This window comes from Callospermophilus lateralis, chromosome 7 (genome assembly GCF_048772815.1).
Source record: "Callospermophilus lateralis isolate mCalLat2 chromosome 7, mCalLat2.hap1, whole genome shotgun sequence".
Taxonomy (NCBI): Eukaryota; Metazoa; Chordata; class Mammalia; order Rodentia; family Sciuridae; genus Callospermophilus; species Callospermophilus lateralis.
In genome coordinates, this window is record NC_135311.1 from 90,451,917 (window position 1) to 90,467,021 (window position 15,105).

Consider the following 15,105-nt stretch of genomic DNA (forward strand, 5'->3'; position numbering starts at 1 on the left):
AGTTTGGGACCCTATTCTTGGATAAAAGTTGCAGGGATACTATGCCCAGGGCTTAGTACCCTCTCCTACCATACAAAATTATGTCTCATACTTTGCTGTTACTTTCAGAAATGCTAGGTATAAAACAGTTAAGTATGTTTTGGAATTAAAATTAATAAACTTACAACAATAAGAATAATTTAGAGGGTAGAATGATTATGGAAAATAAGCATTAGGAATGCAGAAGGCTGTGTTCTACTGTTAACTGTGCCAGACTAACTGTATGACTTAGGAAAAACTGCATAAACTCTGCTCAAGTTCCACTTTCTCTATGATGAAAAATTTAGATCATTTCAATTTTCAAGACCCAACTTTCTTACTTTTATTATGAATTGTTTGAAATGTGTAATACTACTAAAGAGTATTTAGCTAAATGAATGAACATATTTTCTCTTCTGAATATTTTTTTTTTGAATCTAGAACTATAAGGAAAAGACAACCTCAATTTGCAAAAAGTTATTTTAGGGTGCTACTTCACAAATTGCTTATCTACAAAATGTAACAGTCATACTTCTAAGCCACAAAATAAGCTCAACAGAATAGACCCCCAGCAGTGAACAGTTTAATTACTGCAATAAACATTGAAACCATTTGCAAATCTTTTGATCTGAACATCAATCAAGAAATTTCTATGAAGCTGTTTACTATTCATATTATATGTAAGGGGGTGGGATTTGGTGCCCTTAAGATTCAATAGAAGTGTTTACTTCTAAATTACTTGAGAAACTGATTAGTCCCTCCAGAATTATCTTAAAATAATTCACTACTACTTCTTTTTTTTTTTCCCCAGTTGTTAAGGGACCTTTATTTCATTCATTTATTTATATGCAGTGCTAAGAATCCAGTGCCTCCTCACACATGTGAGGCAAGCAATCTATCACTGAGCCACAACCCCAGTTCCAGTGATTCACTTCTTTATTTGTCCCACCAAACCTTTAAGTTCTCAGGTATTTCAACTCTCATACTTCCACTGAACTAAGCTTTTTAGGACTCTGATGCATTGGTGCTCATGCCTACTTTGGATAAAACCTTAATTTTTTTTGAAGTATAAACTAAAAATAAATAAATAAATAAATGCCAGAATATAGAATTATTTAAGGCTTAAATCCATTGCAGTGGAACAAGTTTTGCTTACAGTAGAAATTAACACACTGACATGATCCTATTTCCTTAAAGCACAAAATCCAAGTACTCTTAAAAAAAGTACTAAGGAGTATTTTTAAAAGAAATAAATAGTGAGTGAATAGTTCATGTACCATCTTTAAAAATATTAAAATACTTAGCAGTATTAAATTCATTAATTTTTTTCATTTTATTATAGAAATGTGACAAAGGATAAAAGAAGAAAAAATTAAAAAGAACAGGTCTTGCACTGTGCTGAAGCTTTTTTTTCCTTGAGAAGAAAGTCCCTTACATGTTTATAAACTTTGAAAATAAATGACAAATTGTTCATTCCCAAGGTCCCTATAACACATTCCTTATAAAACCCTAAGGATCAACTATTTCTTCCTCTTTTTTTCTCTCTCAGTGCCTTCATAAAACTGTAACTACCCTTTAATTTCCTTTAAGTGTGACAAGGAGAGCCTCCTTTTAAAAGGACGGTAAATAATTTTAAGGAATAAGCAAAGTGAAATTTACCAAAAAGTGCTAAGAAAGGGAGCATTTACCATTTTTCTGAGTATATTAAGTGTTTTTAATACTAATACAATTTAAACCATTAAATACATACTTCCTATTATGGATTCAATTAGGATGATTAGATCAAAATTATGAATAATTAGCATATTTAGTACATCTAAAATAATTTGAACTCAAGAATTAAAATATTTTCTTAAAAAGTCAGGGTCATTCTCTTATGTAGGAAACAACAACAAAAAGAAAACCCAGAAGCATAAAACCTACATTTTTCTCTGGAGACATGTTTCTTCAAAAACTGTTTTTCCCCCGAAGATTTAACTGCTTACTGCTGCTCTGCACTGTTATTTCGTAAGTTAACATCAATACTCAGGTCTACTTAATCAAAAGCACAACAGTTCAGTATATGAATCATTTTACCACATATATCATAAAGAATAAATCTGAGAGCTCACACAAAAAGTAAAAGGATGCTATAAACAAAGCATTTCTCATTCATTTAATCTTTTGAAACCAACAGTCTTTAAAAAATAATTACAATTACAGAAGTTTGACGGTTTTGTTTTTGTTTGTTTATGGCAGTGCTGGTGATAGCATCTATGGTCTTCCATGCTATTCTAGCTCTCTACCACTGAGCTACATCCCCAGCTCAATTACTGAAGTATTGAGACCAAAAAATTTAAATTATTTTTACTTTTTACCTTTTCATCTTTTTAGATTGTTTAATAGGACACACCAAGGTTCTTCTACTTTTCCTTTAAAGTCACAATAAATAAAGCCATCTACAAGTAACTGAAGAATATAAAAAATGATTTAAAGATACCAAGTCATTAAATACACTGAAAATGAAATCAATTTTTTTTCTTCTTGAAATTGAACCATCCATGTGTTCCTGAAAATATGAGAGCTCCATTCTCCAAACAATGAAATATTTAAGAAAAATATACACTTTGTAATAAAAAGCATATACTAGAAAATATTAGGAAATGATAGGTGACTCCAAATACTGTTTCTCCCCTCTTACATTAATGAAACCATCTTTAATTTCTGAAACAAGATGTTAATAAACATGTTTTCAGTACACCGGGCAGTAAAATTTCTAGATGACTTTTTAAAAATCAAATTTCAATGTATTTTCATATAAAGCTATTTTTCTTCCTTAGTAACCTATCTTGGATTATGATCACACAACTTAAAGCTCAAACCATTGAGCACCACAAGGGAAGAAACACTACCTCCTTAACACAATTCTACTTATCTAATGAAAACCCACCGAAAGGAGGTCCACTGCTACATTACTACTCCTTCTCTATGTATCAAGCAAAATACACAATACAATCCTCACTGCTTTCTAAAATCTAGGTAATAATCATCAGACTACTAGATTAAATCCAGTCACATTTAAGTGAAACAGAAACGACTATGCTTTCCAACTCTTGTGCTCTGAAACGCATTTTTTTTAAACCACAAAAAGCCAAAGAAATAAAAATATAAGATCTAAATTTAGATATACACCAGAAATATTGTTTTTTAAAAGACTACTAGTGGCACAAAGTCATGGTACAATAAAACCTCTTCCTCCTTTAACAGCAAATACTCCCGGACATAGATATAAATCTAGTTTCCATAAGACAAGTAGAAATAACATCCTAAGAGCTTCCAGAAAACAAACCTTTAGGTACCTAAAAAAAGCTACACAATCTAACCATTTTTCTGTATTCCAAGGTCTAAAAAGGGTATTATGGTATTGACAAAAATACGACTGATTTTAGTTAGCAAATAAAGGAGTTAAAAATTGGGGGCTAATGGACAAATAAAATTACCTACTTCCTGAATCTATTTTTAGGTGTCTCTAAAAATGAATATGGTAATTCTAACAAGAGTAATGCCATATTAACCAAATGTTGAGTGGCTTCTCAAGGAGGCACAGGAGTCCAAATACATGACTGCGAACTCAGGGATAAAGAATAACGAAATTTTCACATGGGTGGAAAAAAAAAGTAAAAACAAATAAATCACAAAACTTCCTACGTTTAAAACCTTACACGAGAGACAAAATTTGGATTTTTAATAGCATATACGAAGTTCCAATTAATTATAAACCAACAAGTGGTTGTTTGTCATCAATTTCGTGTTCCAAATATGCAAACCAATCTAACATAGCAGAAAGGGGCTTTGGAAACTTGTTTACTAGAAAATGAGCAAAGACAAGCAAGGGGGTGGGATTTCTTAACAAAACAAAAATCAGAAGGAAAAAAGCGCTTTGATTTGGATTGGGGGGGGGGGTGCTAAACGGTGAAGGGGGTTAAGTTGAAGGGAAGAAAAGCAACTCCAGAGGTTCTACCTGGCGGCGGCGGTGTGTATGTTGAAAAGCGGGGGAGGGAGTTGTTAACTCTTCCGAGAAATGGGGAGATTCCCCTAGTTTGAAAGGCGGAATTGGGAACGTGATTTTCTCCACGCTCATTTTATCTTTACTAGGAGAATTAAAGGCCGTTCAGCCTTATGTTTTCTCCACCAACAGCGACTGGACGTCAGTAGCAAACGGGTGGGGGTGATGCGGAAGGGCGCAACAGCATCTCGGTTAGGAAGGGAAGAAACTTCGCAAGAGGAAGCAGCGGCTCCTCTCCTGGCCCTGGCACCGGCCGGCGAAGTTGCGCCACAGGCTCCCCTTCCCAGACCAGCGCCCCCTCCCCCTCGCCCTGCACTACTGCGTAGCACCCAGCCCTTCAAACTGGCCCCGAAGTCCAACTACGTCTCCGCTTTCTCCTACCCCCGGACCCATCCCAACTAAGTTCCAGGGAAAGCTCCCGCCCAGAGCGCGGCCTGTTCCGGACAACAGGTGGGCAGTGGCGCCAGCAGGGCTGGGCCTCTCCTGGCCAGGCCCACTCCACTCCTCCCCGGCCAGGGCCCGGGGGCGCCCGGCTCCGGGACAGGGAGGGGGAGCTCGCTCCCTTACCTCCGCCATATTTGCCGTACTGCCGGGTCACATCTCCGCGGCGGCCGCGGCTGGGTCACGGCCAGAACCCGGATGTGAGACTCGGCAACGGGACTCCGGCCGCCGCCGCCTCTGCCGCTCCCGCCGCCGCTGCCTCGGCGGGAACGCGCAGGAGCCGCCCGAGCGCGCCCACCACACCCCACTCCGCCCCCTCGCGGCGCCCCGGCAGGGCTGGACTGGAGGGAAAAGGCCAGCTAGCACGCGCGGAGCAGGGACGCGAGAACGCGCGCGCGGCCCCGCGGCCAGCCCTCCTGGTAGAGCGCGGACGGGGCGGGGCCAAGGTGGGTGTGGGGAAGTTGGGCATCTCCGCGCCAGGCGCCCGCCCCGAAGGACCTGCGACCGGAGCCCGCGCATCTCAGGCAGAGAAGGCGCGAGAAGGTACCAGAGCCCCGTCCAGCATTTACATAGCAGTGGAAAATACGTTCTATTTTACAGGTCGGTCATTTTTGAATGCTAGAGAAAGGATGTTGCTGGGATGCAACAGCGGCACGAACTGTAAAGCGGTTATCCCTTTACAAATATCTCTCCGTGATTCCCGACAGGAAATGTAGCATCCCACATCCAAAATCTTTTTTTTTTTTTGTACCGGGGATTTAATAATTCAGGGGCACTGGACCACTGAGCCACATCCCCAGACCTATTCTGTATTTTATTTAGAGACAGGGTCTCACTGAGTTGCTTAGCGCCTCGCTTTTGCTGAGGCCGGCTTTGAACTTGAGATCCTGCCTCAATTTAGAAGGCCAGAGCAAAGATTAAGAAAAGGGATTGTTAGGTAGTCTGCCATCCTCAAATTTCATTTGTTTTTCCTCACACACTGTATGACGCCAGTAGCAACATACAGCAATGGTTGAATTTTTGCACAACTAAACAAAAATTTTAAATGTAAAATAATGAGAAGTCATTCTTTGATTGACATAAATAATCTACTTGACTGCATGGAAGAACCTACTTGTTTGCAATGCCTGTGATTTGAAAGTTTTAAAGTATTGGCCTAGAGCTGCCAGTTGGCCTTGATACCAATAATGATGACTGCCAGAGCCAATGATTTCAAAGTAACAAATTTGTTTCACTTCCATTACTAAAGTAGATACTAGTCAATACCAAGGCACTATTAAAGTGGACACTAATACTTTACTAAACCAGGAGTTTAAAAAGACTTATTCAAAAGACACTTTTTTGCCCACCCCCATCTTTAAGGATTCTTAATGCAGTTTCAACAAAAGTTAGTACCAAAAATCAAATAATTAAATGAAAATTATTCATTCCTTCTAAATAATGTGAGACTATAATATATTGCATAAATGTGTACATACACAATTTTTTTAAACGTTTACAATGAATATGGGCGACACTATTTTTAAAATTATTTGTATTCCCTTAAAATTCTAGGCTCTATCAAGCATTTTCCTAAATATTTCCAAAGACAATATTAACTTGAAACTCTAATGTCCAATAATTTGTGCATGAATAAACTGCATTTACAGGTATATGAAGTAGCTGCTAAGTGAAAGGACATTACCTGGTAATTTGACAGGAAAAGAGTCCACAGACAGTCTGTAAACCAATTAAACATAAACATCTGATGCACATTTTCTACTGAAAGAAAAGCAAGGGAAAGAAGAGAAAGGAAAACTTTAAAGTTCCCAAGTCTACAAACAATTTTTACCATTAACTGTACTGTACAGTATTTCCATTTATCTTTAAGAAAATATATAAAAGTGTTTTTTTGAGGATTCTTTTGAGAGAATAAATATTTTAGCACAGATATATAGTTTCTATGAGTTACCCTGTTGAATTTTTTTATTTTGGTCTGAAAGTAAAATGACTTTTTAGAAATGTCAGTTAATAAACCGTTTTCTTGATACACTTGATGAAAAAAGCTAAAGGCAAAAAACAATGTATGTGCCTGGCCCTGAGGTGCGTACAGATAAAAACAACAAAAGGCCTAGAGGTAGAAGAAACTTAGGTTTTATATACCAGAAAGTTTAGGGAAAGTTTTCCATTAAAACATGAAAGTTAATATATGAAATTGAGCTGGCTATCAAGGGAAAGACTAAAGCATTGTTAAAATACAAGGCACAGAAATGACTTGCTTGCTTTAGTCCATTAATTCTTTGATTCTTCAGTTCAACCATATACAAAAATCCCAATTGGAATGAAGAACAAGGGATCAGGTCCCGTTAAGGACTGAAATGAATATTGGAAGTTAGGAAATTGGGTCTAAGGCATTTTTAAATGGATATTTATCTTGCTATTAAACAACTTTTAAGTTTAATATTTCTTTATCAATGCTATTAACTTTAAATGGCACTGTAATTTAGGAAAAAAAATTCCCTCTACATTTTTTTCCTATAAATGTGGGTTTAGTCAATCTAAAGGAAGGAGAAAAAGTTCTAGTACTCTAAGTTATAGGTAACACATCACTATGGAATTCAGCTACTTTCACTCATTTTATTCTTTACCGAGCTTCTTTAAGGAAAAAAAAAGTCTCAAAACTCTTGCTTAACCTCTTCAATATAAAATACGTAAGAACTAACTATTCACTGGTCATACAATCTTAGTGTTGGATGGGACTTTATAGGTTTTTAGTCAATTTCTCTATACTTTGGCATAGGAATTCCTCAGAATGCTTCTACTACCAGGCTTTTCTGCTTATGTTTAAACACCTCCTGTGATTCACCATATCTCATAAAGTGACTTCTGTTTTCAAAAAAAGCTCAAATTTTGTAACATTCTTCTGTTTATTAAGCCAGAATCTGACTTAGTCATTTTCATCTATTACCCTTAGTTCTTTGGTACTTTGTATTAATTCAACAGATATCTTTTTTGTATTCAAATGCCAACAGTCATTGACTTAGTTTAACAAAACTATACCTTTAAATCCTATTGCTATTAAGAGAGCTACAAACAGGACATAATAAAGCTAAAAGTGTGAGAAAAATCATTGTTAACTATGACTTGTTCAAAATTATTGTACTGTATATAATTAATTCCAATCAAAATGGCAGCTCTGTTAGAATTGTACAAGTCAAAAAATTGTGACTAATTCCAAATTTATGTATTATGGTTTATATCCCCAAACAAAAAAATCCCTACAGAAAGTCTAAATAAATGCCTCTTATGCTCTTACTCTCTCCTTGTTTTTTAAGCAAACTAATACTAATTTTCAACCACATTAAGCTACTCACAACTATTATTATATTGGGAAATATTTTTGAGCAACTTACTGAATCCTCCATTCAAAAGTTATTCAATAATTTCAGAAGCTATAAAATGCATACATACACACAAACACACATGAACCCCTTAAAGATATTATGTTGCTACTGACAGATGCATTTAGGGTCACAAATTTACCTCAACCTTAAACCCATTAAAAAACTCATCTGACAATCTTATGCCTAAGAAATATAACCTTTTATTCAGGACCAACTCCTGATTCAAATACAAGAAATGTATACACCTATACTATGGAAACATGTTCATGCAAGTCAAAAAGGAAGCTCTCAAAATGCACCAAGGAAAGACTAGTGACAATTTTAACTCCGGGGCGCTGATATACTGAAATAGGTGAACACAACACATCGAAAATCCTAAAAACGAATTCTGTATCTAATAATTTTCAGGGTCCAAGTCCTTTTGAGATTGTTTTGTAAACTATTAAAACTCATTTTCTTAAGTAACATTTTAGATTTACCTTCACATTAGTAGGCAGAATGCAGGTTGCAAAAGCAGTAATGTATTACATTTGGAAGCCCATATCTATGCAACAATAAGCAACATACTTTTGTTAGTTTTTTTATTATTAACACCCCAAACACTTATATAGCCTTTTGTTCTTCAGAGAACAGTTCTGTTTTCTTTTCATAATTCTTATCTAGTGGCCCCATTTCATCAGTATATTACAAACTAATATGTTAAGAGTTTATCATCGCTGATGTTAAGTATCTCAACCAAATTCTGGAAATTATTGGCCTGTTAGTAGTTCTCAAACACTGGAACATACAGAAAAGTAACGTAATATTTATAATATTTGAGGGAGTTTGGATTTTCCCTCCCTTCATCTCCAAGTGTGCCCTTGCCTACCAGCATCACATCCGTCTTGTCTGCATTGAACCTCAACCAGTTGGTTCTTAACCACGTCCGAAACTCAGCCAGGCACTGGGAGAATCGAGCCACCACACCATCTGGATTAAAGGAAAGAGAGCCTCAGTAGCAAAGAGTCAGAAACAATTTTTATCCCAAGATCACCATTCTGTCTCAAATTTTTAAAAACATTACTGGGAACTAGGTCAAGTATCCCAGTACAATTTTGGGAAAAAATTAATGCAATCTGTAACCAACAGTAAAGGAATAAAAGTAACCCAATAAATAGGTCGCCATTTTTCACCAAGTTAAGAAAGAAGGTTCGGTCAACTCGGGGTCGTGTGTGCTAAGCGGCCTGAGACTGGTCATAAAATTGCGTTAAGTTTTCCTGCAAAATTACAGTTTTAGCGTTGTGGGGAGGAGCGCTAAATGGGTAAAATTGAAGCCCAGAGAAGGATAGCAACTCGCCCAAGGTCACACAGCATGCAAGGACCAGAGATGCGCTCCAGGCCAGGGACCTCTCCGTTATAAGCTGAAACATCACCAAAGGAGGCAAGCACGCTTAGCTCCCTTACGGCAATGCCATCTTTGCAGTCTCTTCCCTCCTCTGCTCCCTTAGAAAGGGTAGGTTGGCCCAGGACCCCGCTACCACAAGGGCTGCAGTGTTTCGGAAGGAGCCTCCCAGGGCCGGACACATTTGGGGAAACACAGGGGAAAGGGGTGGAGCCACAGGGGAGTGGTCATTTGACCCCACCCCGACCAGGATCGAGGACCGACTGGCAAAAGGGGCTGGAGCAACCGGGGCGAGGCGAACTCACTCCGCAGCGGATTCCCAGCGCGCCGTGGACGCCAGGGAGACCCGCGCTGCCGCCACCGCGAAGCAGAAAGATCGGGCGCGGAGGGGGTGGGCGGAGGCAGGGAGTTGCGCATGCGCCTCCGGTGGCCGGCGCCTCCGCTCGGCCCACGACCAGGCGCGTTCTCTGGCAGCCCCTCCCCGGAAGTTAAGAGTCTTCCGGGCGGTACTCTGCAGTGGGGGAGGGGAGGGAGAGAAAGGGGACTGAGGACACCTCAGGAGCCCCTCATCCCAAGAGGAGTGAGAGGGGAGAGATGGTGTATAGAGGCTGCACTTACAGCCGCTGCCGCTGCCGCCGCCGCCACCTTCGCTGCTGCCACCACCGCCTGAAGAAGCCCCATCCATCCGCCTGCAGCCGGGAGACTCAGAGCCTGGGAGGGGCCTGGGGCCCGGGCCGCCCGCCTCCTCCTTCCAGTCGTCGTCCGGAGCTTCCTCCTGCTCCACCAACCCTCTGCCCTCCCCTCCGCCTCCGCCCTCCTCCTCGGCCTCGAGCCGCCAGCCAACCGCGCGGCCGCTTGTTGAGCCAGGGCTCCACCGTCTCCATGGCGCCCGGCCAACATTTCTGAGCCTCGGCGCTACCCGCTAACGCCCGGGGTTGGGGAACAGGGGACTCCAGAAGCAGCCTGGAAAGGGGTGGTCGACAGCTCCCAAACCCGTCGCCACCATGCCCGTTTCTCCGACAAACAGCCGCAAGCAGCCAAACCTCTCGCCGTAAGTTCCGGCGCGAAAATCGTATTCAATTCCCGTGGGCAGCCGAGGGAGCCCTTCTAGATAACTCTCCCTAGATTTAGAAAGGGGTCATTTTACTGCATCTGGGTATGGTCAACAGCCTCGAATCTCCCAGGCGGCAGTGGTTCCTTCTCTCGCCTGGAGCAACCTTTTAAAAACCAATAGTGCTCTGCTTGCTCTGAGGAGATCTGGTTTTGTTTAGGACCACGTCCTCCTAGTACTTAGAGTTTGGGGGCGCCCCCCCCCCATCTACATTCTAGTTTGATGCTTCTAGGCTGTGCTCACATGCTCAGGTTCATCAGCTTCTGGAACCCCAGATCAAACATTGCTATGCTTGATACTAGATGATATATATATTTTTAACCACCCTGCCTTAAAGTTCTGCTGACTTATCTCACTTGTAACTTGGAACGGTTCCTTTGGGCTGCTCACTAAATTCCACTGAAGTTCCCAGTTTATTTATCTCTCTGGCACTTCCAGATCACTTTTGTTCTCTCTTCACAAACCTTCAACATCCCTTTCTCCAATCTTCTTCAGCACAATTGATCTTTTTTTCATCGCAACTTGTTGAAAGTTCTTGGAAGAGAACCTTCTGTTCACCTTTGAATATGGTACTCTGGCTTTTGTCTATCCTACCACTCCACCAAAAAAGGCCTTTTTGTAAAAGTCAACAATAGCCATCCAGCCAAACACAGTAGCCAGTTTACACTTTTGTTCTTAACTGACCCATTAACAGCTCTGATCTAATTGATCACTTCTTAAGTTTTGAAATACTTCATTTTGTTTTCGCTCTTCCCTAGATACTCCCCTGGTTCATGGCTACTTCTTTTAAAATAAAACTGGGATCTGCTCACCTGTCCCATAACTGAACATGAAGAGTGTTGCTGGGTCATTCCTTAACCTGTTCTCTTCACTATTGCCTTATGCCTTTTAAAATCACTGATAAGGGTATTTCACAAGTTTTAGCTCTATCCAAGACCTCCCAAGAAAAAGGAAACATCTTAGAAATTATAAGACATCTCAAAATTTATATTCAAAACCAAAATCCTTCTTTTGCAAGTCTTTCCCATTTTAGTAAATGGTGAATTCCACTTGGCAGTTTCTGAGGTGAAAAACTCTGGAGTACCTTGGACTTCTTTCTTATACCCCAATAAATCAATGATTTTTACCTGCAAAATAAGTTGAAACTAGCAGTATCATATAACTCATTGTCACATTATGGTGCCTAATCTTTTCCCCAGCACCCTCCATAAAGTTTTTATTGTGATTTGTCTGCTGAAAACCTTCCTCAAGTTTTTTCATGTTTTACTAGAGTAAATGCTCACAGGGTGCTACTTGGGTAATTTACTCTCAGCATGCTTTGTTACACAACACATCAGGAATGTTATTCGTATTTGTGCTTGTCTACATTTACCATTCTTTGGAATATTATGCTCCAAGATAATCTCTTTAACTCATTTTTTTCCAGATATCACCATCCATAAAATAATACATCCAGCATTTTGATCCCTCACCCTTTATTTTTTCCATAAAACTTATCCCTATAGTTATAATTTGCTTATTAATTTGCCTTCACAAGTAATGAAACTCAATGAGGATAGTTTTTTGTTTTGTTCCCTGATGTGTCTTTTAGCCTAAAGAACATGCTTCGTAAATATTTATTGATTAAACAAAGGAATGTGTAAAGATGTACTTAAGTAATTGGTTACTGTTCATTTTGTCTGGTTTTTGTTTCCACCTTTAGGTTTGAAAATCTCAAAGTGAATTTAGGTGAATTAAAAGTCATACAGCTGTCTACTGGCTGAGAGTGTTAGAAAAATTCCCTTGGGAATTTCTTAAATAATGACAAATTAATAATAAATTAATAATTAAAGAAAGGATGGGATGGAATGGGAAGCAATGTAATCTTTTTGAGGTAGCCGTATTGCCATATTATATAATTAAAAAAAAAAAAGCTTCAAAGACACTAAAGTTTGCAACCTGTTGGCTTGACCTGATGTATTATTTTTCCTCTTCCTCCTTTTAGGATTTAATCCTGAACTTGTAAAGAATCTCTCAAAGCATTTATCAATTTTCCACTTTCTCAATTCAGTTTCTCCTGAATTAGATCCTTCCCATTGGCTTAATAATATTGGACAAATCTCTCATTGTGGAAAAAATAACCATTGGCTCTTTCTTTAACACCTTTATTTCATTTCTATGCCTATTAGATATGAGAAGTGACAAACCCCAAGATAGTGTGACCCTGGAAAAAGGAGTGAAAAAGAAAGCCATACACTGATAGCATTGATCCTTTCACAATACATTCTTTCCCAGTGACAAAACAAGCCCTGGGGAGAAGGTGTCCATCAAACCTGGAATGACAGCCCCTGAGAAGAGACTTAAGTATTGATCTCTCCCAAAATAATTCCTTTCTAGATGCTGGCCACTGACCCTCCACCCCTCCATCGTGCCCAGTAAAAACAAATCCCAGATGCTGACTGCTTACCCCAGACCCTACTTTGCCCAGTAAAAACAACAACAAAAAACCAAATTCCTGAGTGCCCAAACTGACATGTTTATTAATTAAGTCACCTCTCAGTATAACCTACATACTGGAGCCCAGATTCCTCCTTTGGAGATTTCACCTGTAAAAAGTAGTTATAAGGCCTTTACTATTATGTTATGTGTTGTATGTATTATATTATGTGTGCACACTTGTGTTTTGTGTTATATGTTTGAACATATGTCCATATATCATATGTGATGAGCGCTCATGATATAATACATACAACACATAACATAATAGTAAAGGCCTTATAACTTTTTACAGGTGAAATCTCCATTGCAATGTTTAAAAACTCTATAGTCAAAAAAATAGAACTGATCAGCAAAACATTAACCTAGGTCTGTATGAGCTCAAAAAACAAAATAGAACTTCATGATATGGGAAAGGGCAATAATAAAATAGATATTGAAAAAAGCATGCTGGTTCTGTCGCAGATGTAAGAATAGCCAAACTGGAGTTCTGGATATCAGCTGTTATGGATTTGAGCCAAATCATCATCTTTTTGGTCTGTAGAAATCGCTTTAGTTAATCTCTCTGGAATCCAAATCGGCTGCTGTTCTCCCTGTGGAAACACACAAACAGACCCCCGACTCCAGACAATTACTGGGTCAGGACCTTAGTTAATCTCTCTGGAATCCAAATTGGCTGCTGTTCTCCCTGTGGAAACACACAAACAGACCCCCGACTCCAGACAATTACTCTCCCGACCACCAGCCTCTCCACCTCCCACCAATCCTCCTGCTCTTGAGGCTGATTGGCTGGGTTGTGTGGGCGGAGCCAAAAAGTCCCCCAATGAGCAGCTCCATGGCCTGAAAGGGCAGGGAAACAGCCCAATGAGCATCACTGCAGAGGAGCCAATCAGCTAGATGTTGCTGGGGCAGCTGTGAGCCAATGATCAGCTGGCAGTCTGAAAGTTTGCTAGGGCCCCTTCGGCTATGGCTCTCAACACCCAAACTGACATGTTTATTAATTAAGTCACCTCTCAGTATAACCTATATACTGGAGCCCAGATTCCTCCTTTGGCCAGTGACTTATTTTCCACCAGGAAAGTGGGTCCATCAGTGGCTTCATTCTGTGTTCCTGAATAAAGGCTTTTGATGATCTGTGAAGTTTGCACCTGGCCTGGTCCTTTTGTGCTAACACTGCCTAGTTCCTTTATTCTGATTCCCTATATGTTCATATTTACTTTCAATTCTGTATTAGTATTTTCATCTGTTTTCATTGCCCATTTGTCTTGGATATTATTCACTTGTTAGATTAGATCCCTTACCATATTCAGGAAAGTTATTTTAAATCTGGTTGAACCGTTCTAATATTTCTGCTGTATCTGAGTCTGGTTCTAATGCTTATTTTGTCTCTTCACACCATTTTTTTTCCTTTTGATATGCCTTACAATTTTTTGTTGAAAATAGAACATATTGTATGGTGTAACATGAACTGAGATAAATAGGCCTTCAGTGTGAGTTTTTATTTTTGTGTGGCTATGACTTTATATTTACTGTTTGTGGAAAGCTTTAGTTTCTTCTAGTGTTCTTGGTTTTATCTCTTCTGTTTGTTTAAGTTTCCTTTGGGCCTCCTTCCTTTTAAGATATACATAACAGTCGAGTGTATTTTGACATACATACATGGAGTATACTTTACATTCTTTTGATTATACATGATGTGGAGTTAAAATGTTCATGTATATATAGGAACGTGGAAAAGTTATGACTGATTCATTCTACTGTCTTTTATTCCCATCCTCCCTCCCTCTCTTCCCTCATTCACCTTCATCTGAACCAGTGAACTTCTGTTCTTCTCTCCCTTGCCTCCAGGTTGTGTATTAGCATCTACATATCAGAGAGAACATTTGACCTTTGGTTTTTGGGGATTGGCTTATTTCACTTAACAGGACAGTCTCTAGTTCCATCCATTTATTAGCAAATGCTGTAATTTCATTCTTCTTTATGTCTGAGTAATAATATTCCATTGTGAATGAATATTTATCCATTCATCTGTTGAAGGGCACCCAGTTGGTTCCAGAGCTTAGCTTTTGTGAAGTATGCTGCTATAAACATTGATGTGGATGCATCACTGTTGTATGCTGATTTTAAATCCTTTGGGTGTATGCCAAGGAGTGGGATAGTTGAGTCAAATGTTGGTTTCATTCCAGGTTTTCTGAGTGGTCTCCATACTGCTTTCCAGAGTGGTTGTACCAATTTGCAGTCCCACCAGCAATGT

General features: G+C 39.4%; 2 protein-coding genes across 3 annotated transcripts in view; one reads left to right on the forward strand and one right to left on the reverse strand.

Annotated features, from left to right (window-relative positions):
* Positions 1-10,017, reverse strand: part of Mier1 (MIER1 transcriptional regulator) — a 58,258-nt gene extending 48,241 nt beyond the window's left edge. Inside the window, exons 1-3 of one of the 2 annotated variants that reach the window (XR_013092000.1) lie at positions 9,570-9,649; positions 8,756-8,856; positions 6,189-6,265 (exon numbers count right to left, since the gene is read on the reverse strand). Coding sequence is in view for 1 of the 2 variants with exons in the window: in XM_076863746.1 (XP_076719861.1) it covers positions 6,189-6,262; positions 8,756-8,856; positions 9,887-9,953 (242 nt within the window). In the remaining variant the exon portion in view is untranslated. Of the gene's footprint in view, positions 1-6,188; positions 6,266-8,755; positions 8,857-9,569; positions 9,650-9,886 lie in introns of those variants that run through there. The other variant, XM_076863746.1, reaches the window with a different exon arrangement.
* Positions 10,018-10,173: 156 nt separating this feature from the next.
* The window catches only part of Dnai4 (dynein axonemal intermediate chain 4), a 102,427-nt gene continuing 97,495 nt past the window's right edge, over positions 10,174-15,105 (forward strand). The window contains exon 1 of the mRNA XM_076862319.1: positions 10,174-10,319. The gene's annotated coding sequence lies outside the window, so the exon portion shown is untranslated. The remainder of the gene's footprint in view (positions 10,320-15,105) is intronic.